General features: G+C 35.2%; 1 protein-coding gene across 4 annotated transcripts; it reads right to left on the bottom strand.

The window, feature by feature from the left end:
* Window positions 1-3086: 3086 nt before the first annotated feature.
* LOC120477334 (dual specificity testis-specific protein kinase 2) lies at window positions 3087-26238 on the bottom strand. 4 transcript variants are annotated; one of them, XM_039668889.2, is made up of 10 exons: window positions 25877-26238; window positions 25149-25218; window positions 15188-15381; window positions 13881-14002; window positions 12266-12314; window positions 11855-12004; window positions 7076-7249; window positions 6638-6721; window positions 4430-4516; window positions 3087-4268 (listed from the first exon to the last, which is right to left on the bottom strand). In XM_039668889.2, the coding sequence occupies exons 1-10, from the start codon at window positions 26024-26026 to the stop codon at window positions 4167-4169; spliced, it is 1182 nt and encodes a 393-aa protein (XP_039524823.2). In that variant the 5' UTR covers window positions 26027-26238; the 3' UTR covers window positions 3087-4166. The 4 variants fall into 4 exon arrangements, with proteins under 4 accessions (XP_039524823.2, XP_039524824.2, XP_039524825.2 ...); XM_039668890.2 differs by having other exon boundaries at window positions 25149-25215; XM_039668891.2 differs by having other exon boundaries at window positions 25149-25215; window positions 25889-26238.
* Window positions 26239-27551: the final 1313 nt, after the last annotated feature.

The following is a 27551-nucleotide window of genomic DNA, read 5'->3' as shown; positions in this document are numbered from 1 at the left end:
TTTCTATGTATAATCTGTAACAAAAGGCCATTACTCTTTCTGCCTGAAACATGCTGACCAGAGAGAATGAAATGGTTTTGCTGACTCTTAAACCCCACGTTCTTTACCCCAGAGCAACTTAGCCTACTTTGATTTGTGCAGTGCTTTTGAAGGACAACCTGCAAATAGGCTAAGCTCTGATTCTATGTATTTTACCTACTAAATGAAGCATATACTCTACCTGATGGTCGTGACTTTAGATGTAGATGATCTTTTGAGTGGAAAATTGTGCAGATGTTCTAGAGCAGCTTGTAAGGAGAATTTCTTTAAGCTATATGAAATCATACAAGCATTGTATTCTTACAAAGAAAGTACTGTGACAGTACTATGGTAATTTGATTGGCATTCCGTGATATTGGCCTTATTCAAAGCATTTTCAAGATATCAGCATGGAATAAACCATTTTCTACAGCATCCACTGCAAAATCTAACAAATGTCTATAATACTGAACACTTTTTAGCTGGCAATGTGCAACAGTTGAGCCTAATTGCATAGCTCTAGTGTTACTATTTGTGTAGCCTATATAGGTTAAAAGGATAGTTCACCCAAAATGGAATATTCTTTCATCATTTACTCGCCCTCATGCTGTTCCAAACCTGTATGAATTTCTTTCTTCTGTTGAACACAAAAGAAGATATTTCGAAGAATGTTAGTAACCAAACAGTCGATGGTCCTCGTTGACTTAGTATTTTCTTTCCTGTCAACTGTCTGGTTACCTACATTCTTCAAAATATCTTTTTGGGTGTTCAACAGAAGAAATAAACTCATACAGATTTTAATTAATTTTGATAATGATGACGAAATGTATCCTTTATTTGGGAAAAAGTAGTGATTATTTTTTGAAAAGTAGTGATTCTTTTGAAAAAAGTAGCGATTCTCTTTAGAAAAGTAGCAATTCTTTTGAAAAAAGTAGTGATTCTTTTTTGATAAGTGATTCTTTTGGAAAAAGTAGCAATTCTTTTTTTGAAAAGTAGTGATTCTTTTGGAAAAAGTAGCAATTCTTTTTTTGAAGAGTAGCAATTCTTTTGGAAAAAGTAGCGATTCTTTTTTAAAAAGTAGTGATTCTTTTCTGCAAAAGTTGAGATTCTTTTGAAAAGTAGCGATTCTTTTGGAAAAAGTTGCGATTCTTTTTTGAAAAGTATAGCGATTCTTTTTTTTTTAAAAAAAAGCAGTGCTTTTTTGGAAAAAGTAGCAATTATTTTTTTTTTTGAAAAGTAGCGATTGTTTTTTAAACGGTAGTGATTCTTTTTTGAAAGGTAGCGATTCTTTTTTGAAAAGTAGTGATTCTTTTCTGCAAAAGTAGCGATTCTTTTGAAAAGTAGCAATTCTTTTTTTAAAAAGCAGTGCTTTTTTTGAAAAAGTAGCAATTCTTTTTTGAAAAGTAGTGATTGTTTTTTAAACAGTAGTGATTCTTTTTTGAAACATAGCGATTCTTTTGAAAAGTAGCAATTCTTTTTTTGAAAAGTAGCGATTCTTTTGAAAAATTAGAGATTCTTTTTTGAAAAGTAGAAATTATTTTTTGAACAGTTGCAGTTCTTTTTTTGAAAAATAGCAATTCTTTTTGTAAAAGTAGCATTTCTTTTTGGAAAAAGTAGTGATTCTTTTTTTGAAAAGAAGCAATTCTTTTTTGAAAAGTAGCGATTCTTTTTGAAAAGTAGCGATTACAGTGTAATTGTACATGTTTTACAGTGTTATTTTTTTTCATTATTCTTTTTGAAAAAAAATAGTGATTCTTTTTAAAAAAAAAAAAGTAATTATACATTAGTTACATTTTTATTATATAATGTAATTGTACCTTTATTACAGTGTTATTATACATTTATTACAATGCAATTACACATTTCTCACATCGTAATTATCCGTTTGTTACAATGTAATTATACATTTAATCCTATATAATTATACATTTGTAGTGTAGAATGTAGTGTGTATTGAGAAGAGAATGTTATCGTTATTATTGGTTATTTCATCGGTTCATGAATTTGTTCTGGTGTACTACTGAAAGACTCCAGCAGGGGTGTGCGAGCATGGAGAGGTATTATCAGACACATGGTTCCCTTCCCCCTACTCATAATACAGAGATTTGAGTCACACGCAACAAGTATCTGTCATGGTAATATTTCTATGTTCCCCTCTTCAGACTACATTTGTTTAAGATAGTTTCTGATCAAACAGAACGGTTAAGAGATTAAAATTTGGACACATGCTGCTGGCCTGAGAAGTTTCGGTTTCTGTGGTTGCACTGGAACAATCTTTCCTAAAATAAAAAATCAATGCAGACTTACAGATTCATTTTTTATCAGTATATTGTTTTAGTATAATAAAAGAGTGCTCAGGAAGATGTGTTTCAATGAATCACTTGAATGACAGCCTTGTACTGAGAGACACTGATTGCATTTCTCATATAATGAGCCCTGCGTCCATTTATTTGCCACGTTCATTTACACCAGGGTCATTTACAACCGCCATAGGAACATATTTCCCAGCAGAAATGACACCCACTTACCGTCACCAACACACATTTCCTCGCAGGAAGCCCTGTCACGTATTGCTCTGGCTTTAAACGCTTCCGTCACAAATCATACGTGCTGTTTACCACCAAGTGCTCTCGTTTCACACCGCTGGTGGCCTCCAAATGGATTTTCCTTGATCATAAATTACCATCACCCAGGCCATGTCTCTTACAGGATAAGCCCAGCAAGATCGAACCTTCGAGTAGGCCTACACACCATTGTCAGAACGGTAATGGCCACCAAGGCACCTCAATTACAGAGGAGAGTACAGGGTAGTAATGCAGGCGCCTATCTGAGAAACCGAACCGGACCCTTGAACTGTACCTGAATACTAATGACAAAAATAAGCAATGCACCATTAACATAGCATCACACAAATCAGGCTTGTTTTCATCACGTTCAAGTGATAAGTATCATATTGATTTATTGTTGTAATTTGTTTTAAGCAGATCTTTTTATGTGGTCTTTAAAGGAGTTTAATAAGGACATTGATTTTGATGGATCTTGTTTTCATAAATGCCAAAAGACTTAAAAACTAATCAATATGCTTTTATTGGTGTAACTAATAAACTAGAAATATAACTGAACCCATATTTGAATGTAACCAAACAACATGTACACAAATATAGGAATAATACAAACTGCTCAATTAGATTCAGTAAACAAAATAGATTCCCGTTTAGAAACACTAGTTAAGGGGCTATACAAACATATCTACAAGGAAAAAGTACAAGACGAATATGAGAATATTCACATATTTAAATCCCCTGTGTGACCTGAGAAAATAATCATCCACAGCCTTTACTACATTAAAAAACAGCTTTGCACTGTTATTTTTAGTATGATCGTTCAGCACTTACACCTTAAACTAACTGAATTTTCATTCAGAAATACACTGTATTCATGTGTAAACAGTGGAATTTGTTCTATGAGCTCATTTTTAAGAAATTTAATTGGACATTTTAGAGCTCCATTAATCTTAAAGATGTTTACACTGGGAAAATGAGTGACATGGAAAGCACAACCAGGCAAAAATGGGTGACATCAACAGTGCATCTCAAATGAGCAGCTGTGCAATTTCTTGGTTCAGTAAATGTACTGATGATGGTTTTTTTCACAATAAAGGCAAGAGGTGAAATTAAATCTAGCACACCTTAATTTCTCTAGTTTGGTTTGTTCCAGGTTTGAGCAACCTTTACTATATACTTATTTTAAACAAATTTCCTGTTTTTGCAGCTATAAAAAATAAGCTCAAGTTGAAACCTTTAATCAAGGAATCAACAGGTTGGTCAATGTTGAATTTGGTCTTTAAAAAAAAAAAAAAAAAGTCGTCAAGTTGGTCCATCATTCTACTTTCATCTATCTGTAAAAAACAAACAAACAGAAAAGGTCAATTCCAGCCTCTTGCAATCGTTCAGTGTCACGGCAGGGCGTTCAGAACTGGTTATTGAGTGAACATTGAGTTGAGTGGTTTTGTCCTCAATTACCAGACATTCCCCTGTATGTTCTACTCTTGCGAGAACAGAGTGCCAGTCACGGTCCACTGCTGCTGACTTTTATGCAGTGCCTTAAATCCTTCAGTCCAGGGGTTTGTTAGGAGGGATTTGTGAAGATCACCCTGTGGTTAGGTTGTTGTCTGGTGGCTCTAGGGTCTCAGCGATGTCCTCCAGCTCATCCAGAAGCTCAGAGAAGGAAGGTCTTCGGAATGCATCCATCTGAGAGGAAGGAAGAAAGAAAGAAAGAAAGAAATGCTGTTATATCTTCAAAACAGTTAACCAGGTGATTTGAGCTGCCACATTGTGAATGCTGAAGGTGAAATCTCTCACTTGGCAGGTGCTATTGCTATTCACAGCATATTAAACAAATCACTTCATACCTGGCAACAGCTGGCCGACAGCTGCAGAACCCGCTCTGGGCAACCATGCACCAGCTCTCTGAACGATTCCACATCTAGCCCATAGTCCTGTGAACAGAGTGATGTACATTTTGATGTAAAAAACATAACAAAAAACTACCAGTGTAAATTTTCTTTTCACTCATTCCTTTGAAAGAACATCATGGAAATGCTCCATACTAAAAGATGTGGTGTTGTCAGATGAGTCTAAGACAATCTCTATCTTACCAGAAAATTGTAGGTTTGTTGCACCAACACATTATATTTCACCAGAAGATTGTAAGAAACATTTGCAATCTTCTGGTGAAATATAGTTTGATAAGTGTTACTTGCAATCTACTGGTAAACCATAGTTTGTAAAGTTTGTCTTGCAAACTTCTGATATAACATAGTTGTAAAGTTTATCTTGCAATCTTCTAGTGAAATATACTGTAGTTTGTAAAGTGTTTCTTACAATCTTCTGGTAAAATATTGTTTGTAAAGTTTTTTTTTTGAAAACTTCTGATATAGTTGTAAAGTTTGTCTTGCAATCTTCTGGTGAAATATAGTTTGTGAAGACAAACTTTACAACTATATCAGAAGTTTGCAAAAAAAAAAAAAAAAAAAACTTTACAAACAATATTTTACCAGAAGATTGTAAGAAACACTTTACAAACTATATTTCACTAGAAGATTGCAAGATAAACTTTACAACTATGTTATATCAGAAGTTTGCAAGACAAACTTTACAAACTATGGTTTACCAGTAGATTGCAAGTAACACTTATCAAACTATATTTCAACAGAAGATTGCAAAATTTACAAACTATATACCATAACCATGTGTCTTTAGCCTCATACATAAATTAGCAAATGCAGTGTGAAAGTAGATTGGCCAGAAAATCATTATCCTTGATGTGGTAGAAGAACAGAATGAATAAATCCATTCTAAAGAATCTAAATGTCCGTGCGATGGTTCCCTTGATATTTATCTGTTCTCTCCGCTCCAGACAAAATCGGTTGTCCATCAGCATTAATGATGCGTAAATGACCACACTGCTGTACACCAGAGGGCAAATACTCTGTCTGAGCTTCCTTTTATCCCCAGTGCAGGAAAGAGAACCATACTAATTCATAACATAACAAGCCTCTCTCAAGGGTTATATGTAACCATCCCAGACCTCATGCAAGTACTAAATTATGCATTCTGTTTAACGAAAACACATTTGCTTACATTTATGGACAAATCTTTTGAAATAAATATTTTAAAATAAGTCCATTTAAAGGACATATATGTGTGATCTGGAGAATTTAGATCTGTCTTATTGAAAAAAATATTTAAAAATATTTATAGTCATAAATTATTTGTATGTTATGAGGAATTGCTTGAATTCGTTTTTTTTTTTTTTTTTTTGCCCATAAGCAACACTGTATGACGTGGGATGGATATGAATGCAGTGGATATGGATGCAGCACAACTACTACATCATACATTTATTCATCATTTTTGCACTATTTATTATTAAAGTATTTACTTAACAAGTTATATAAAACAAAATAAAACATTAAGCTAGGAGCAGTGAAAGTTTGTTCCACTAATTTATCATTTAATAAAAACAGTTTAATAGTATTCTTTTTTGCTGGGTTTTTTACTATTCTGATATCAATAAAAAATGCTACAAACATACAGTATATATATACTGTATATATATATATGAAGAGTTCAGATGCAAAAGCCTCTAAGTGCCATTTGAAATTTTCTTCTAAAATGATAATTTTTATCAAGCTTGTATATTTAAGTTCAGTAATTTCACTTAAATGCATCTTCATTGCCATTTAAGTGAAATTACTGAACTTAAATATACAAGCTTGGTAAAAATGATCATTCTAGAAGAAAATTTCAAATGGCATTTAGCGGCTTTTGCATCTGAACTCTTCATATACTGCATGTTTGTAGTTTTTTTTATTGATGTCAGTATACTAAAAAATAGCAATGAACAATACTATTAAACCAGTTTATTATTTATTTTTTAAATTTATTACCATTTTTATTTTTACATTTTATAAATATACTTTTTTTAAAACTCATACTGATTTTAAATACATTGTATTAAAATTTCGCCCTAATCATTGATGGCCATTTTGTACAAGAAAAATGAACACCTTTTTTAAGCATTGTATGCAAGAAGGTGGATAGCTTTGAGTATTTACCTGTGTCCTGGGAAGCACCTCTGGGTCAGCAGGGATTCTTGCTAAGATCTCACACAACATGATCCCGAAAGAAAAAACATCAACCTATGATTAAACAGGAAAAATGGTCAGTCAGCAGAAGTTGAATTCAGTCTCTAATCACATCAGCACCAGCACTGCCTCTCTCTTTACCCCTGACAGTGAGGAAGAAACAGCTTACAGTTTACTGCATTATAGATGACTTTTCCTCAGTCCTGACCTGATTAAGTCTGGCATCAAATCAAAAGGTTCATTTTTAATTACAATGCAAATGGAAAAGGTTATATGGATTAATGTGAAATCTGTCAGTAAATCAATACTAATTTAGTTTTCAGGGAAAACACAATTCAACCATGAATGTCCTAATATCCTACACTTTCATTTTCAGTAGTCATTTGTATTTGGTTGTCAGTAGGCTACCTTGCGATCGTACGGTTCTCCTCTAAGCATTTCAGGGGCCATCCAGAAGGCCGAGCCCACCAGAGACAGCTTCCTGTCTGGTTCGTCTGCGGTCAGTTCCCCCACCTCTCTGGCCAGCCCGAAGTCAGTGACCAAGGCCTCCCTGCCACGCGGGGTCACGCGGATCAGACAGTTCTGCATCAACAAAAACAACAGATTACACATGAAGTTTGTTGCATGACTCACAGTTTGAGATCTTTATCTCACGTCTTTCGCAGTATGAGGAAAGAAAGCAGTAGGAAATTGGTTAAGCAAAACACAACAACGAAGATTTCTCTCCATCTCAGATTACCAAAACGATATGTAGAAGTCAAATCAAGTCAGCTTTATTTATGCTTTATACAACAGATTGTGTCAAAGCAGCTTTATAGTGATAATGATCATTCAATGATGCACCCAGAGTTCATCTCAGCTCTAAAAGAAAATAGTGTCATTGTTCAGCTAAAGTCAGTTAAGTGTTCATTCAGTTCCATTGAAAAGATCATAAACTATTAAATTAGTTCTATTATTCATCTATAAAGCAGCTCTGCAGAGTTACTGTAGCTGTTGCAGAGACCTCTTGTTATTTTTCAAAACAGAACTACCAAGCACAGTTACAGAATTACACCACAAGATGGCAGCATTGCTCTATAACAGGATTAGGATAAGCACTAAGAAATGTTGTCTTTCACAAAAGAAAGATCCAGTCATTATCGGACTGATCTATTCAAATCCATCAAATATCCCTTTATATATCTTCCTATCTTAAAACAGAAAGTTAATAGCTGTCACATCAGATTGGACTTATAATGCATATTATGAAAAATGTTTATTAAATAATTATAATTACTATTATTTAGAGCCAGACCGATATATCGGCAGGCCGATATTATTGGCCGATATTAGGCATTTTCCAAACTATGGGTATCGGCAGTTATAATGGCCAATAAATTAATATTTCAAAAATAAAATAAAAACGGACAAAACGCACTTGAACCATGTCATGAGTGTTGGAGTTGTATAGTTTGTCCACCAGAGGGCACTCTACACCGTCCCTGTTGGCAACACTCGTTGAGTTGGCCTGTTATATTGAAAATGTATGTTTTACAATTTGCAGTATTTCATAATCCATTGCTAAATTATGGCTCATCATCAACATAATCATATTATTTTAGTTAAAACTCATAAATAACTAATGTTAGGGAAATCTGTTAATGTTTTGTTGCACGTTTCTAAAAAAAAAATAAATAAATAAAATAAAATATCGGCTGATATATCGGAATATCGGATTTTAAAACCAACAAATATTTGTATCGGTATCGGCCTTCAAAATCCTTTATTGGCCGGGCTCTACTATTATTATTTTAATTATGACTAAATTTAATTATACTTTATAATCTAATAATATTAAATAGATTATATCAAATATAATAACTATATTTAGTCATAATTAAATATATATATTTCTTAATAATATTAATTATAAATTATATTAATATTTTTAGTACACAAAAACCTTACTGAAGTGTGAAGTTGTGGGTGATTGCGTGGTATGGAGAGGTTGTTTGTGTCTGTGTTCATGGTTAGGAATAGGTTTAGGCAAAGGGTTAGGGGATAGAAAATATAATTATAATTAGTAACAATAAAATGATGTGTAATAATCGTCAATAGTAACATCATGATAAACGCATACACATACATAATGTTGTGTATTGATTGAAAAAAAATCTAAATAAAAAATTATGTATCGGGTTACACTCTGAGTCTGTAGTAAACTATAATAGTAATTTTTGTGCTATGGATTTAAATATCACTAATCATGTGGCTTGTCAGATGTGCTATTACTTCTCTAACTAATCAGATTTATGTTTGTTTGCCTGGCAGATGATAAAAAGAAAAATCCCTCGGGACAACCCCCTAGCTATGCCCCATCAAACAGGGAACATTCTCAACATTCTAGCAATGTTCTCTCTCAAAGTTATGAACAAACATTCCTTTAGTAACGCTAATAGAATGTTCGTTCAAAGTAGTCTTCAATAACATTATCAAAATGTTAGCACAAAAATGTCATTTATACATTCTTCATGCATTTTTTTCTCTAAAACCTTATAGTTGGATGTTAATCTAACATTGTATTTTTTTGTCTCAGACGGTTTAAAGACCATTCAAACAATGTTCCCATATTGTTTACAAAATGATCACATTTAACATTCACATTAACAAGAAAAACGTATTTAAAACATTTAAAGGTGCAGTATGTTATTTCTCAAAGTCGTTGCTGAACATTGTTGATATTTGAAATCAACCTAAAAATACATCATTGCTCCGCCTCCAAAGCTCACCCTCCAGGCCTAACCGCCCTGCTCCGAGTTGGTCGCGAACCGCGATAGCAACACAGTGTTCTCTAGCAGTCATCAGCTTGCACAACTCTCACTATTTGGCCTCAGTTACATATGCAATGCAAGACTTTGTTGCCAACAGCACAGCAGCTCTAGACAAACAATGATACTCAAAACCAGTGATATTCACGCATGGAGCGGAATCAAAGCAACCTCCGCGTCTCTTTTCAGGCCATTCCGCTTAGCTCTGTCCAGCGCTGGAAAGCTTTTCTAAAATGTTCTCATAGCCCTTCATTTTTCAGTGAGCTTTTCACTTTTGTAATGTCTCTCAGCCATCTCTCTTTCTACAGTCTTTCTTCAAATTTTGCTCGTTTTCTCTCCTCCACTGTCATACGCCCCCTAATGCCGATTTGCTACACGTTTGTAGTTGTGTCTGGTTGTGTCGGTTCGACCAACTTTCACCACCTTTAAAAAATATAGGAAGTTCTAAACATTTAGAGAACATCCAGAAATAATGTTTTCATGACTTAATGGTAATGTTAACAAAAAGTACGTAGAACATTTTTGTTGGCTGGGACCCAGGCTACCATTCCAAACATAGCAACCACATACAGAAGCAATGTGATAAACCATTCAAATCCCGTTATTACGCACATAGCAACACCCTAGCAACCCCACACATTGCAAGCACAATTTTCAAATCCGATATTAAACTGTTTGAAGGTAACAAGGCTAAGGCTATGTCTGTTTTTAGTAAAATGATCCCGTGTGCGTGTGAGCAGGGTGAGAGGATAAAAGCTTAAAAGTGGATGGGAGTCAGCATGTCATTTTATATATAGAGTGAGAAGAAAGGAAAAGAATAAAGAGGTGAAAAGCAGTCGCAGGTCTGGTGTTTATGAAATGGTAAATGTTGGCTACAGCATTAGCATAATAAAGGTCTGACCTCCTCATCTCTGTTCAAACACAGTCCTGTGCTCACTGCTCACTGCAGCCTGGCAACCGACACAGTTAAATCTGTCAAGAAGACCATGACTGCTTTTCACAGCTCAGAACTTTATAGGGGTGCAGGATCCTAAGAAATTAATAAGTTTATTCTGCAAGAATGCATTAAAGGGATACTCCACTTTTTTTGGAAATAGGCTCATTTTACAACTCCCCCAGAGTTAAACAGATGGGTTTTCAAATCCATTCAGCCGATTTTCTGATATTTAGAAGAATATCAGTAACCAGACTGTTTCTGGTCCCATTGACTTCCATAGGAAGAGTTTCAGGGTTTCCTGATGCTTGTGTCCTTCACGGCACATGTACATGGTATTCTGTAAACATATTTAGCCTGGGCTAATCCTGGTACTTCTTTAGGACACAATGTTCTTTACAAAAAAAATGTTGAAATACCTTAGCCCATGGTGTGAGAATGGTCACATGCAATTTGCTATCTACATTCCATCACTCTGCTATTGTGTTCATGATGGACAAATGAAAACCATAAGCGTAGTAAATCTCAGATATGTTTTCACACCAAACCAAAGCCTTTCATGCAATATATTATCGATGTTTTACACATTGAAAAACTATTTTATATAAAATGCCATTCAATATTTTTATAGTTCCAAATGTGAATTTAAAGTATCCAGATGTGAATAAGAGTTAAAAAGATATTTTTGCAAACATACCACACTTCAAATGCATTAAATTCATTGCAAAATTTAGATAACATAATATCAACAAGCGGCGCAGCAAGCAAATAATGCTAGACCTTTTGCTAGAACTAACTTCACTTTAGTTGGTTAAAAGGTAATTGTAAAAATAACAAAAAAGGGTGAGTTTGGAGAAAACGTCATGCAATGTAGATGTCACTTTGAAATATTGTATACTTTTAATGCAGCGAAATTCATTATTTTATTTTAAAAGATTTTAAGTGTGATTAAAGCATCCAGACAACATTTGGGTCACTGTGTAAGTATGCCAATCTTCACTTTGACTTTTAATGGGATTATGTGAGATTACATTATGGTTATCTCATAACTAATATCAGAAATCAAAGCAATAAAAAAGTACCAAAAGTACCAAAGCAATAAAAAAGTATTTGCAACAGCCAGCTATGTTATAAGGGAAATGAGGTAATGGACACAAGAAAGGTGTACCAACAACCAGTTAAACACTGGAAAAAGTGGTCTCGCTGAATCATTTTCTCCAAAACATTACTCAGGTCAAATCAGGCAAGTTAATAGAACATAAGTGTTTAGCGCATTAGAGCATGTTTCATTGGAGTGACTTTAGAAATGTCTGTCATTATCTATAATTGCAAGGAGTGTTCTTGGAACACACCTTCAAATCAAGGTTGAACGCTGCAAGCTGATGTTTCATAACATGTCTTTGCCATAAACTGCTAAACTTTGATCCCTAAAGACTGCCAACACACCTTAGAGTTGAGGTCTCTGTGGTAGATGTTCTTGTAGTGGAGATAGGTCATTCCTCGACTGATATCACAGCCCAGTTCGATCTTCTCCCTCCAGCAGAGGCTGACATCATCTCTGGCCAGAAGCTCCTCCAGACAGCCTCCGCTAACATACTAGGAGGAGGAGGAGGAGGAGGGAAGCACATGAGATTATAAAACACTTACAATCCTGACATGATTTATAAAGTGAAAACACAACTCACTTTTACAGCATGTTAAATCAAACTTTCGCTTTGTGGAAACTTACAGTATATACTCTAGACACACAGCGGCTAGTCACTGGTTGTGTCATAAGATTTGATGGGCAGCCCATCGAGAAAGCTTCTACCAGATACACTGAATTGTGAAAATTAAATCCTAAAAGGTGCCACACACCTCGAGAATTGGGTACAGCTTGTTCTCCTTGACACAGATCCCCAGGTACCTACAACAAGAAATTTAGAGTAATTTAATATATCCATCTGAGAAATAAGGAATTATACAAGTTTTAGAACATTTATAAGCTATGAAAAATATTTATACATCTGTGTAAACCCTTTTAAACTGACTTTGCTCATAAGTGAAATAAAACTTAATTTCAAGCATTATAGAAGTGCAAAATAAGCTAGATTTTTACATTTTCAACCAAATGTGAGTGCCAATAGAAAGCTCGCTGCCTTAATGCAAGGGAGATACTATAGACCATTTTGCAAGATGTAAACAACACTGGTCCAGAAACACTTCCTGTTTCAGTATGTAACTGTTTTCTTTATTTCACATGTAAAGAAAACATCTTAAAGATGTTTGTTTAACTTTTTGATTCAGTTTTATATGTTCTGTTGGTTGTATTTTATCCCAGCTTTTATGTAGTGTTAAAAAACTGACACAGGAAGTGCTCGGACCAATGTTGTTTACATCTTGCAAAATGGTCTAAAGTAGTTTTTAGTTGCTATTGGGTTGCTAGGGTGTTTTGGGTGGTTGCCAGGTTGTGGATGAGAACATCTCGAGCCTCTATGGCCTGAATAGAAAATGTTAAATGTTTACTCTTAAGTATGAGCAAATAGAAATATTAAAATCAGTCATCATTTTCATATTATGAATAATAACTAACAAATGCCTGATAATACTATTTTGCTGAAATAAATTAAAAATAAAACAAAAATAGCAAGTCAATCGTTTCACATTCTACGAAAGAATTTATGCATCACAGCATTGTACAGTATGAAAGATTGATATTCATATGGAAATTTGCTAAAGATTATATTTAACAATGTTATTAAGATTTGAAGACTAACTAAGATTTGAAGTTAATATATTGAATTAAAATATTAGAATTTAACATCAAGGGATAGTTCAGCCTAAAGTGAAAATTCTTCCATCATTTAGTTGTTAAAACCTGTATAAATTTCATTTAATTTATGAAGATATTTTGCAGAATGTCGGTAACCAAACAGTTAATGGACTCCATTGATTTCCATAGCTTTTTTTCTGCCTCCATACAATGGATGTCAATGGGGTCCATCAACTGTTTGGTTACCGTTATTCTTCAAGATATCTTCTTCATTGTTCAGCAGAAGAAAGACATTCACACAGGTTTGGAACAACATGACGGTAAGTGATGACAGAATTTTTATTTTTTGAATGAACTATCCCTTTAAATATCCAATAATGACTGACACCAATGAATTAATCTCTCTAATACTTGCCATATACTGAAATAGTGTAGATATATAATGCATCCTTACAAGCAGTCCTAATAATGATGCTTGTTTTAGCAAACATTACTAAAGCTTAGTAACTAAAACAAGGACTGTGTTGTAGGCATTATAGTCTCAAAGGCTTTTCATCTAAATTGTAGCCAATCTCTGGTTACTTTAGTTAAAAGTCAGGAAATTTGAACCCAGTCAGGTTTTATTATTTAGAGTCAGAGATGTTTTGAGTGGGAGTTATGAGCATCAGGCCGCCGTGGGATTGATGGAAGTGATTAATCGTGTGCGCAGGGGTGGCTTACCTCACTATGTTTGGGTGGGAGAGTTTCTGAAGTAGGCTGATCTCCCTTACAATGCTATTCTGATCCACGTCGTTCTTATAGATCTTCACCACCATTACTTTTTTTGTAGTGCTGTGCATCACCTGAGCAGAAGAAGACAACAGCATATTCACTAGACTGTGAGTTTCTTTCAATGAGATTCTGTCTCAACACATTCACAACAAAAAGAAGCACCCCTCTTATTTTCCCCTGGGGTCATCCTCTTCCTTTACAGCACACGTTTCCTTTATTACACAATGTTCTTTACAGAGAATATAAATTCATGATTTCTTGGCATATGGTGTGAGAGAATGGTCACAGTCAAGGCATATACCACAGTTTATCATGCTCTGTGTGCACTGATATTAAACCATAGACTGTAAAAAATATGGACAAAGCGTCTGTGACGTCACCCATAGACTGGTTTGAGGCTGTTTATGGGGGTTATGGGCGACACCATACTGGTAAATCTTGGGAAATATAAAATACAAATGTTCAGAAACACAGTATCTATCACATCATCTATGTTCAATCACTTTGCTATTATAAAGCCCTGATGTGAGCTTAGTCCTCACCAAAGTCTTCCTTTCACTCAAGATATCAAGCACAAAAGGTTTCACACATTGGAAATCCCCTTTTGGCATTTTTGTGAGGTCTACTTGTAACAAAATGCCCTTTATTTTTTTTTTCATGAGGTAAAAGTGACGCAGGAGTGAGAATATTTTGCAAAACAAGAAAATAAAAGTTAGCATACTGTAAAAAAAGTGGTTTACATCCACTAGGTAAAAATCACCTAGTTATTTTCTTGTTTGTGCAGGCTTTCAAGACCATTTAAGCTGGGTGGTGACCGCACATGACGTTAACCTCTATTTCTTTGTTGGGTTTAAAACCGTCTGCACGATGTAGCTTGTTTTTGGCAGACTACAGACACGTCATGTCTGTACAGTTCTGTTGTCCGGACTAATAGGGCCGTGACTTCCAGAGGAAATGAATGGTAGATTTTTGGCAGCAGAATTTGGTATGGAACAAAACCTTTGCTCTTGAAAGGCAGCAAGTGCTGGAACAAAACATTTATCTTGAATGCCTGAGATCTCGTTGTGCCTCATTTTCACAACATTGATTAAATCAGTGCACTTTCGCTAAAGGGCAGATTATCTAATCAGATTCGGTGCCAATATCACAGACACAGCAGCTGCGTCCATTTTTACATGATGCCTTTAGGACATTCTAGCAATTTTGGTAACACATCATTTGTTTTTGACCCTCCAATATTGACAGGAAACCCTTACCTTGTAGACTTTAGAGAAGAAGCCGCTTCCGATAAGCTCTGCGCTGAAGTCCTCCCAGAATTCCAGCTTTCGGACGGTGGTTCGTAGTGTGTGCCAGCAGTCGGACTGGCAGTAAGTGTCTGTGGACTCGCTGAGCAGCGTGGGACTGACCGGTTCTGGAGTCTCATCTACCTCACACATCTTAGAGATCTCATCTGCAACACAAAAAAGCAGAAGCAACAGAGATAAAGCTTAGTTTTAAACTGCAGAAGTGGATGTAGAGCAATCAAAGCAACCAAGATTTATTTGTAGCTGATTATTATTATTTTTTTTGTAATACAATTCATCATAAACAGCGCCTTAATCATATGACGTAAGACCAGTTTCGTGGTAAAGCCAGCATTGTTTGAGATCAGTCCTAATGCCCAACACTGCATCTACGGAGGATTTATCCACAGATACATGGAAAAAAGAAAAAACGAGATGAAAAGCCTTTACAACAATCTCTATCATACTACACACTTAAAGGGATAGTTCAGGCAAAAGTGAAAATTCTGTCATCATTTATACCCTCAAAAATGTCTTACTTCTTCTGAACACAAAAGAATATATTTTGAAGAATATAAGTGTGCAGTTGATGGGCCACACTGACTTCCATAATATGGAAAAAAAAAATACTATGGAAGTCAATGGTGACTGTCATTTTTCAAAATATCTTCTTTTGTGTTCAGCAGAAGAAAGAACCTCATGGTTGGAACAACTTGAGGGTATAAATTATTTTTTTTATTTGAGGGTGAACTGTCACGTCAAGTCAAGTCACATTTATTTATATAGCGCTTTTTACAATACAGATTGTTTCAAAGCAGCCTTACAGTGATATCAGGAAAATAATGCAACAAAGTTTGTTTCGGGTGTACAGCAGATCTAGAAGAAAATAGTGTCATAGTCCAGCTTAAGGCCATGGCAGAGGATTTATGAATGGCTTTGAAGCGACGCAACTGACACTGATAGGTCACATGATACTGTATTTAGTATGTCCGGATTCCATTAATACTACACACACACTTAAGTAAGTTCAGTGATGGTCAATTTTTGTTGTAGAAAAGTTCATCTCTCTGGAGAAAACAGTCATGTCATTTTCATTTCAATAATTTCAGTACTTTCTAAAAACATTTCCATAGAAATGTGTACATTGTTATATACAGTATATTGATATCAACCAAAATTGGAAGAATATCATAATATAAAGTTTTGTTTATATTGTACACCTCTATTATAATCATAATTTACTACATGCAAGTTGTACAAGGTAACAGGATACAGTTCAATTAGTTTGCGATGACATCAAATCTCTGAAACATACCGGTACTCAAGAAAGAGTTTTGTTTGAGAAACAAGTAAAGGACATACCCCTGAGCACACCTGCAGAATTGACTTTGTTGTCAGAGTTATATCCTATTTCAAATTTACCCAACTCAAAAAGAACCTCTGGTTGGTCACTCAGAATGTTGGCCAGAAGTCTTTCTATTTCAGTTGGCAGTTTTTGATGTTCTAGATATTATGAATGTGTGTAGTATTAATGGAATCCGGACACACTAAATACAGTATCATGTGACCTATCAGTTTCAGTTGCGTCACTTCAATGCCATTCATAAATCCTCTCCCGTGGCCTCATAGGATAGTAAAGTGTCCATTGTATGCACACTTCAGAATCTCGCCGGAAGTAGCAAGTCATCCAGGTAGTTTTTGCCAGCTACATGTATTTATGAGTTTTTCTGAATTGCTTCTTTTGTCACATACTGTTTTTCACCAACTATAGAGTAGGGAAGAATATGATTTTGAGTGCAGCCTGTGACTTTAAATATGGTCTGGCTTTGTTTAGGCAAAGAAGATGACATAACCATCCTCTAAGAGATTCTTAATGACCTCACTGGATGAACTCACAACATGATGTCAAAATGTTGACTCTGGTCTAAATAAAAAAGGGCCAGCCAAAGTTTATATTTATTTATGTCTTTCCTGATGCTTAGTGTAGATTATGCAATACACTGTGAAAGCCTTAATGTGCTACAGTAGCACAAACTTGTGGCTGACCATGAGATCTATAAAGACCGCAGCTTGCAAATAAAAAGTCTATGTGTACATGTGTGCATAGTGTGGATAATCTAAACACTTGCGTGTCAGCAGGAGATTACATCATTGCTCGACTGAAAGCGCATCATTTTTGGTGCCCAGAGCACCGGGTGTCCTAACTGCCACAACCTCCATCCGTCAGCTGCCACCGACACACACCAGGCAATGACCCCCGGCTACTGACATCAAAACACTCCCTCTCACTGTATTAGACATGTGTTGGCTTAGATATTCAAACCTCTGTATCGGTTGCAATAATCCCAAAGGCAATGACGCATTGCTGGTGCACTGGAAAGATCTGTAAAAAAGGGAAAGATCTGAGCTGTGTTAGCTTAGCAGATTAAATAACTAGCTGGCTACACATTTGACTACGCTATAGTAATTAGAGAGTCTAAGCGTTTTGCAGTGTTGCTCAGTTTGTCTACATCATACATCATTTAGTCCATCAACATGTTCGGTCAAGTTTTTTTATTTATTTATTGCAGCTGCCTATTAAAATTGTTTTGACCTTTTGTTTTCGTGCTTGTCGTTGTTTGAGTTTTACAAATTACAATGTACTACCCACAAAGCATCAGGATTACTTTGTCATTGTTTATTTTGGACATGCACAATGAAAATTCAAAAGTTATTTTTGAGTAACATGGAAATACCATGGTATATGAATATGGTAACCATTCGATACTAGTGCAATATATGTACTGTATGTATTTACAAAAATAAATTATTTTATCTAATCTCTTATATGTAATATTTAAAAATGTAAATATTAAATAAAGAAGAAGATTTTTTACCACAAAATTCACAATTCTCAGGTACAGAAATTTAAGTAAAAAAAACATCAGCAGCAGGAATGTTAGGCTGCTGTCACTTTAAGAGCGAATGTTGTTTACTTTCTCAACTGTTTATGATACTTAAGACATAACCGACAATATTAACTAACAAACTTGCTATTTTTTTTCAACATTGTATTTATTGATTTTAGAAACATTTACATTAAAACAAGCACAGAAAGTAAAATAAAAATAAAAATTAAATAAATAAAATAAAAAATAATAATTAAAATAACAACGACAACATCTATACTATACAAATGTCAAGACAATGGTACATTAATAACAATTTGTTATTCCTGGTTACACCGAAAATAAACTATTTGGTTCAGCTTCCTTTAAAAATTCTATAAAGGGGTTCCATACTTTGAAAAACTTTCCAGATGTTCCTTTAACAATAAATGTGAGTTTCTCCAAAGCCAAACAACATGACAATTGCTGTAACCAATGTTTAAAATTAGGGATTTCTGTGTTTTTCCAATGACGGGCAACTACAAGTTTTGCTTGTAATAAACAGAAGAACTTGCTAATTTTTTTGATAATTTTGTATGAATTTGTCTGTGACAAAGCCTTGTTCATATTCATAAAAATGTTACTGGCCACTAATTAATATACTTCCCAGATATACTTGGTAAGTATATATTTCCCATAATTACATTTGTGTTATTTTTAGGGGTGTAACAATATATTGTGCCTAGTCTATCGTGGATAGTCCCCCCAAAATAGTTTTCAGAGTTTTAGTGTCAGTACTACATTAAACTACTATATATAATGTTGATTATGATGTATAATTATACAATGGGGGAATATATGTGGGTCCCGATAATGCCAAATGTCTGATGTTGGCAGTAAAAGTGTCCCACATTATTTTAAATCTATCTAGTCAGTGAAAGAGTGCAAGCATATTCGTCTAAAATAATTCTGTTTCAGCTTCAGCATCATGAATATTTTAATTCTGGTGTCACCATTGTCCTTGGGTAACAAGAACCAAGTCCAAACCTATTCATTTAAACCAACAATGTAATATTAAATTGAGCATTTAAATCAAAAGTAAATTTTTTGTTAACCTTTTATCATATGTCTTGGAGTATCGCAAGTTCAGTATCGTGATACGTATCGAATCATGACATGAGGGTATCGTTACACCCCTAGTTATTTTATAGCTTTGATGGCTTAACTATTATTTTAAATGTGCAAAATAGTAACAATAAAGAATAAGCTACAACTTTCTTATACTGTTTCCATCTGATACACCTGTATTACAGTATCAGCACAATACTGTATGCAAGGACGATTTGTGGAAAAAAAACATGGTGTATGTTGAGTGCATGCTATCAAAAGGTGTTGATTGAAACGTTTCTTTTTCACGCTTGGTTGATATTAAACGCCTCCGCATTGCATGTGTGTGTGGTTGTATGGGTGAACAAACAAAAGCATTTTTCAAAAAACTTCCCTGAATACTTTATGATGGCATATGCAAGTAAGATGTAATAAGATCCATTAGGGTCTACATCTTGGTATTTCTGTTATCATCTAAAGAGATCATTACCAGAATTACAGAGTAAACAGCACTCAAAGATAGACAGGTCATCTAACCATCAAAGCTGACATAACAAGAGATAAAATAAGAAACTCACAAATCCTGTATGATAAGAGAGAGATAGAGAGAGAGAGAGGGTGATTGCTGCATAACTGGCTGATATTTGATATCTTGTACAATCACGCACAAACCCATGCACATGCACGCACACGGATGCACTGACTCTTAATGCCATCCTCGAATGTCATTGTCGTTACGTGTGATACTTGAAACCTGCTTCGCCAGATGTACCTTGCCTCTCTCACATGCACACAATGGTGATCCTAGGATCGAGTGATGTGGTCTTTGAGGGGGTTTAGCAACCCAGGGAGTCTTTTTCAGTGTGTGGGTATGTTAATGTAAATGAGACATGGAAAGAACAAACAAGTGTAGAATGGATTCAGATGTGGTGTGACGCAAAGCGCTTGCTTGATCTGTATCTTGGAATGAGAGGAAGAAATTAAAAACACAGCTCCTGCTGAAATGGTGAACAACACCTCTTTATCCGCTTAAACATTTTAAAAAGAAAAAGAATAAAGAAAGAAAAGGGGTCCAATTCAGAGGCAAAGCCATTTGGGGGGGGATTGGGGAAAAAGTGGTTTACAGTGATTTAGTCTACAGCAAAGAGAGACTCTGTGCATGTATTCAACAAAGTGTTTTTTCTTGAGTACAGCATAAAAAAAAGTTTCCAATGGGAGATCTATTGAGTTTCCTTATGTCTGTGTGGCAACTGAAGCTCCCTGGGTCAGATCCCGTCTGCTTTCTAGGACATGAACTCGAGAGTGTGTGAATGAGACAGAAAGACTAAGGAAAAAAAGGTTACGCTTAATTTTACAGTACAGTACTTACGGTGTAATTACCTAGAAAGTGCTGGCTAATATAAGGTAAGTACATGGAACAGGGGTAGGTTTAGGGGTAGGGTCAGGGTTAGTACTAGTTATTACCCAGTAATTGTAGTTACTAAAATAAGTACATAGTATTTACATGGGTAACTGGACCGTAAAAGGAAGCATTACCGAAAAAAAATAATAAAAGAGTCGAAGATTACAGTTTGGCTAGATTCATATTCAGCGCAATGTCATCTAACAGCTGGTTACATATTTTTAAAAAACGTTTCCAATGGGAGTGCAACATTGCCATTTTTTTTCTTGTTGCCGAAGGTTGAAACATATTTTCAACTTTGAGTGAAACACAATGCTCATTGCTCATCGCTGTCACTTTTTATTTAGCCACCCAATCACAGTGGAGGAGAGGCGGGACTGACACCACATCGGCCAACCATCACATCCTGGGTGTACAACAACTTTCTATGTGGTTCAGCCATCTCCTCATCCGAAGCGAGGGCCGGAGCAAGTACTTCACATTGTGTTGACCCAGTTTCACAGACTAAAATGCAAGTTTGACTGAAACAACTTAAAATATGTCAGTGCCATTGTTTTGTCTCAAAATGCACACCAAGGCATGTTTATAAAAGTCACTTAAAAGTTCTAATTGAACTAAGGCCTAATCCTGGCTTAGTCTAAGCCCTGTCTGTGAAACAAGGCCTTATATTCAGAAACAAACCATCTATGAAATCAGAATCATGCTTTTTGCATTTGGCGTCCACCAAAACATTTTCAACTTTTTACTCTCGGCAACACACAGCAACAACAACAAAAACAACTGCACTGCAAATGAAATAGATGCTCGGTACCTCATGCTGCTGGCGTTTTAAATACACAATGCTCCCTTTGGAAACAGTTGAAATTATATGCTATCAATTGGAAACACTTTGATGGGCACACAACCTATAAGGCATTCAGATAGCTTTCACAGTGATTATCAAAACGTTTCAAAGTCCACACATGGAAAAAAAATGCACACATGGGCTTTTGCATTTAAACCAACTGAAGGGTTAAAACAGGTCATTTACATAATACATAATTCAGTGTAAGGGAGAACTCTCGTGTGTGTCTCTTTGGACGCTCTCCTTTAGAGATCTATTGAGTTTCATTATGTCTGTGTGGCAACTGAAGCTCCCTGGGTCAGTCAGATCCCCTCTGTTTTCTATGACGTGAGCTCGAGAGTGTGTGAATGAGACAGAAAGAATGAGAGAAAAAAAAAACGAAAGAGGCGAAGATTACAGTTTGGCTAGATTCATCCCAAAGCTTCATATTATGTTAGAATATTCAGCGCAAAGTCATCTCACAGCTAGTTACTGAAAATACAAGCTGTGAAAATCTGTGTCATTTCAGATCGGTAAGACTCTATGGGCTTTAATTTGGCCGATAATAACCCTGAAGTCACGCGTGGGTTAAGTAGGTCTCCGTCATCATAGGTAATGCAGACGACACATGAATAATTTACACATACACGAGTGTGATGAGTATTCAAATGCATTCTGGACAGAGACACTCCTATGAATGCAGGTCAAATATCAGTACAGCTAATGGATATCAAACCAAAAATGCACATGAATAGAAACAATCTGGTTTGATTCAGTTTGTTACATAATAAAAATGACATGCTTTTTTATTTTTCTAGACTGTTTAACGGGGTCAGTCATACATTTGCATGCTCATAAAGTTTATTGCACTATAAACAGTGGTAATTTTTTTCATGACCATTTTCTAGCCTCTCTGATTATTACAATTAAACATGCTTTCGTTTCTGCTGCTGTGACTTTATGGACGTCTATATGTAAATTGGCGCTTTGCATGTGAAATGATTATTCAAATGAATTATATAGTTGGCACTGCTTCATGCATTTTCAAAACAAACTCTCTCGCAAGGCCTGACAGGTTCACACAACAATCCACACAGAAATGTGACCCAACTGTTAAAGTTGGACTTGGACGTGATCAGGAACATAGTTGAACAAAAAAAATCTTTCCTAAGAAGATTATGCAGAGCTGTTGTGCAGTCTAACAACGAGGAATAGCGAAAGACTTGGCAGAGAATCTGAGTTAATGTTAGTTATACATAAACTGTATTCATAGTTACTTCTTTTGGTATTTAGGATAAATTGTTTCAATCCCACATTTCCCTTATTACTTCACCATGACTGGCCGAGGCCAAATTAAATACTGAAAAGGTCTTTTTGGAGTGGCTTAGAAATGTAAAAAAAAAAATAGCACAACCAGAGTGAAAGGACAGTACAACATTGGTGAACTCACAGTGATATAAAGCCATGTACACTATAAACTTTGGGGACAGTAAGATTTGTGTAAAAGAAATAGAAAATACTTAAGGATGCATTAAATTGATTCAAAGTGACAGTAAAAAATTTTGGTCAAATAAAATAAAATCTATTTCAAATAAGTCTTCATAAAAAATACAGAAAAAAACATTGGATCATGTGACACTGGAGTAATGGCAGCTTAAAATTCAGCTTTACCATCAGAGGAATAAATTATATTTTCAAATATCTTAAAATAGAAAAGAGTAATTTTAAATTGTGGTGGGGTTTTTTTTCTGTTTAAATTATTTTATGTTGGTGACTATTTTGGATTTTTTCTGGTATTTGTGTTTTTCAAAAATTTTAGATCAGTTGTGACAGATCATCTTTATATAAATTGTATCTTGCCGAGTTGCTGTGTACTTGCTGTTTGCCATCAGGAAGACCTTCGGGTCGAATATTTTATTCTCTTACTATGACTTATAAGCTGTTTTCCTGTTGGGGACCAAAAAATATCCCCACTTGTACAAGGATTTTGGATATTGCAACCTTTGTGGGGACATTTTGTCCCCATAACGTAGGGTTTACCTGAACCACACACACACACACACACACACACACACACACACACACACACAGAGGGTGCGGTTCATACCAAGACACCATTCTGTGAAATTCCACACTTTGTGACGATTCTGAAGGACCTGACATGAGAAAAAAAGCACATATCTGCTGGCTTTACCAGACTATCAAGAGGATGTCCAGCAAAGTCACCCACACATATGAAAACGAGACTTGATCTCCATTTGCATGTGTACGGTCACGGATGGATCTACCAGCTCCAATCAACTCTTTAACACTCCAACCAGTAATTTACAAAACGTGAGGGAAAAGGTCATCTGATTTTCCACAAAGGATATTTATTCTAATTACATCAAGAAAAAGAGAGATTATAGTTGCAGCCTGGGATCATTAGCAGGCTCACATTAGCAGTCATAATGAACCTTGTTCTCGTTGTTTAGCCTGCACTGCATAAATGACCTTAACCTATTGAGACCTTCCACTACAAATACGAAAGTCAACAATGATTCCAACATCTTTCAATGTTGAACTAACTGATGGACACGCTGTCCAAATCATTCATAACTGGCTTTATATCACAGAACTGTCAAAAGGTAACTGACCTCAGGCATGAGATGTATCTATAGTTTGGCAAAAACCCATTAGCAACAATATGAAATTTAAACAAACTGACTGCCTGTATAAATAAATAGACATCTTGTGACCTTGAAGACTGGACACTAACAGTAGTAGTTTAAATAAATGCATAGTGAGCATAGGAGACTTCTTTCAAAAACCATAGAAAAATGTAATATCAGGGGACTGTTTGGTAGCTCGACCCAGAGTATAAATAGACATCTTGACTTGAATTTCGTTCATAAATATAGGGACATTAAGTGTCTGTTCGACGGCTTGAGAGCACAGAAACTAATTTCGAATTGCCTCTCAGTTTGTAAACAAGAAACAAAAAAAATGCACTGACAGAACTTAGGAAATAATTCATTGTTTTGCTTCGTGTAAAGCAACTAATAGCAAAGCTAATCAAAACCAGTAATTTTGTAACTGATTTTAGTGCAAACCTCATAAAATGTTTTGATTTGATCCTCCAATGGTTCAGTTTGTGCTAAACTGACAGTGCTGGTATAGGCACCATGCGGTCTCTGTTACCTCAGTAGATATAAATATCTGATTTATCACCTACAGTAGATTTCCATTTGCACTCTCTAACTTCTCAACAAACCTTCACACCTACACAATGTTACAGATGTCACACAACATAATGTAAATCCTCTTGATAGATATATAAGCAATACATTAGAGAGAAAGAATATTTTTAGTCAAAAAGTCACACGCACATGATTGTCAGTGAACAGCCAGTGACATAAAACACATCATCTATCAGCATGTGACAGTGTATTTGTATTCATCAGCATTTATAATTGAATATTTGCCAACTGCAGTACGTATTCAGTATTTCAGACGTCATTTGGTAACAGCTGGGCAGACGCCAACCCTACATTTTCCGCTGCAATACAATACAATACAATCTTCTAACCTAATTTTCAACTAATTTTAACCCCTGGCTATTAGAAGGTTCATATTCATATCTCAGTCCAAACAAAATACCGGAGACATTGACATATAGCCTGCACATAAAGTTAGCCAAAATATGTTTAGCATGGTCCCTTCTTACAAAAAAAAAAGAGAACACGGATTACTTACTCCATCGGTTCAATAAGCTGTTCATAAGCATCATGGGGAGATGGTGATGGTCAGCTTCCTGTGACTGCTTCTAGGAGAGACCACACAAGTATGAGCAAGAGAAAATGATACCTAAACATGCATTACAGTATAGCAATACAGTATAGAATACAGCACATTCTGTGTAAGATGAAGTGTTGAATGACTAGGCAGTGTTTATTTTCTTCTCTCCATTTTTTTTTTTTTTTTTTGCAAAGCTAGATCTTGTCTACGCTTATAAAAGATAAAGTAACAGTGTTAGATAACTCTTCTTAAATAAACTTGCTAGATAAAAGATCATTTGATTGTACATTTGGACACTCATATTTTTTCCAGACCACCTTTCGAGCAAAAAGTTTGAAATTAAAACAGAATCCCTAAAAAGAAAATAATATATATTTTTAAATTTTACTATATTTTATATTATTTATATATATATTAATAAGCTATATTTTAACTATATTTTATTATGCGTCTCATAACTGAACGAAATAACAGTGCAATCTTGTATTAAAAAACAATTAGCCTACACCATGCATGAGATACTTAATATTATGTTCTACATAAAAATATCTGAATGGTTACTAATATTCAGTAAACTAACACATTGTAATCTTATGAACTAAACGGTACCCTGCAATATAATTTCTAATTGAATTACAAGAAAGGAAAATAGCCACTTACAAAAAGAAAGGAAAATAGCCACTTACAAAAACACCTGCCTCACTCAAAAATCTTTCTGGCACCCTCCAGCGAAAACGTTCGTTAGATGTTGATGGTCCATCAAAGCGTGAATCTACCGAATCCACGGTGTTATGAAGACTTCCTCCTCCAGACCAGGCGCGCAGCTCAGTGCGCATTCACGCTGATCCGCGCGCTTTGCTGTTCACAAGCACAGAACGCGCGCACAGCTCAAGTCAATAAACGTTTGATCAGTTGCCATAGGAACCATAGGAACCTGCTGCGAGATCATAGACTGTAAAGAGATGAATCCTTCATGCTGATCAAAGGCTCCACTTATCTGCGCATACACTTCTCAGACTGCAAATCTGTGGCACTTTCAACACGCGATATAGATTTTTTTTACTACTGATGATCATTTTTGTTTGCAGAATGAACAATCTTTCACAAGACCACTGTCCCTCTGACGCCCTCTAGTGATGTATAAATGGAAATTTAAGGACTATTTCCGAGTGAGAGAGAGAGAGAGAGAGAGAGAGAGAGAGAGAGAGAGAGAGAGAGAGAGAGAGAGAGAGAGAGAGAGAGAGAGAGAGAGAGAGAGAGAGAGAGAGAGATTTTATTTACAGTGCTGGTCAGAATTATTTGCCCCTTTGGTAAAAATATTATCAAAGATGGCTGTAAAATTAAAAAAATAAAATAAAACAATCTAACAATTTATTGAAGTTAAAGAATTGAAAGTGAAGTTGGGGAAGATTATCTTGGAAAAGGAGGTCGCAAAAAGTACTTAATAAAAGGGGCAAATAATTCTGGTATCAAATGTTCTAATTTGTTACACTATTTAAATTTAGGTTTAGCTATTATCCTATTATGTTTATGCTTTTATTATTATTCTAAGTATTCCACACTCTGGCAATATTATATTATTTAGTTATGCCAATAAAGCAATTTTGAATTTGCGAGAGAGATCAAAATTCTGTCATCATTTCCTCACCCTCATGCTGCCCCAAACATGGCATTCTGCCTACAGTGGAATGTAGGTAATGAGCTGACAGAATAATTGTGAACTACAGTATTCCTTTAAATCTACACTATTACCATATCATAATGAGCAAAAAGAAAAAAAAAAAATATGAAAAAGCAAAACTAAAGGCAACTTCAATTTATTCAAATAATCAACCAGATACAATATATAGAATTATCAGTAATGAGATCAGAGGATGCTGTAAAGAGCTCAAACATGCTTCGAAATGAAACTGTGTGAATATGACGGCATGCATTTTTGTAACATGTAAACAGCCCTCTCAAAAGTGCTCAAAACGCAATCTCTTTTGTGATATGGATGCAAACATTGACCCTAGCCCTTCAAGAAATACTGGGCAGATACAGTGAGGAATTATATTGAGAGGTTAGAAATATACAGTACAGCATTCTCTTCAATATACACCTCTACAATCAATCAATTCAAAGTACCGTTCACATGGTCAGTCTCTGAGAAAATGGCTATTAATTGGAAACTGAAAGATGATTTCAGCTGGTTAATTTTGCTCCTAGTTTTGATCATCCGGAAGAAAACATGGTTGCAGAAGCCTTCATTTAAAGTTTTCAATTAACATGCATCATTTGAATTATGATAACATTCTAATGTGCAAAGATACATCTCTCTCTATATATACATTTAGATTTTCTATATAAATATTTAATCTG

The sequence above is a fragment of the Pimephales promelas genome, chromosome 19 (assembly GCF_988280905.1).
Source record: "Pimephales promelas chromosome 19, fPimPro1.hap1.1, whole genome shotgun sequence".
In the NCBI taxonomy this organism is placed as follows: Eukaryota; Metazoa; Chordata; class Actinopteri; order Cypriniformes; family Leuciscidae; genus Pimephales; species Pimephales promelas.
The sequence above is the reverse complement of the archived record's forward strand: the minus strand, read 5'-3'. Positions and strand labels throughout refer to the sequence as shown.

Bases quoted from the DNA above. Each gene is read 5' to 3' on its own strand.
- LOC120477334 (XM_039668889.2), bottom strand. From the start codon at position 26,026: ATGCGCACTGAGCTGCGCGCCTGGTCTGGAGGAGGAAGTCTTCATAAC. The intron at 12,315-13,880 runs GTAAGCCACCCC...TTCTTGTTGTAG, and splicing joins TCCCACCCAAACATAGTGAG to GTACCTGGGGATCTGTGTCA. The intron at 4,269-4,429 runs GTATGAAGTGAT...CCTTCCTCTCAG, and splicing joins TGTCGGCCAGCTGTTGCCAG to ATGGATGCATTCCGAAGACC.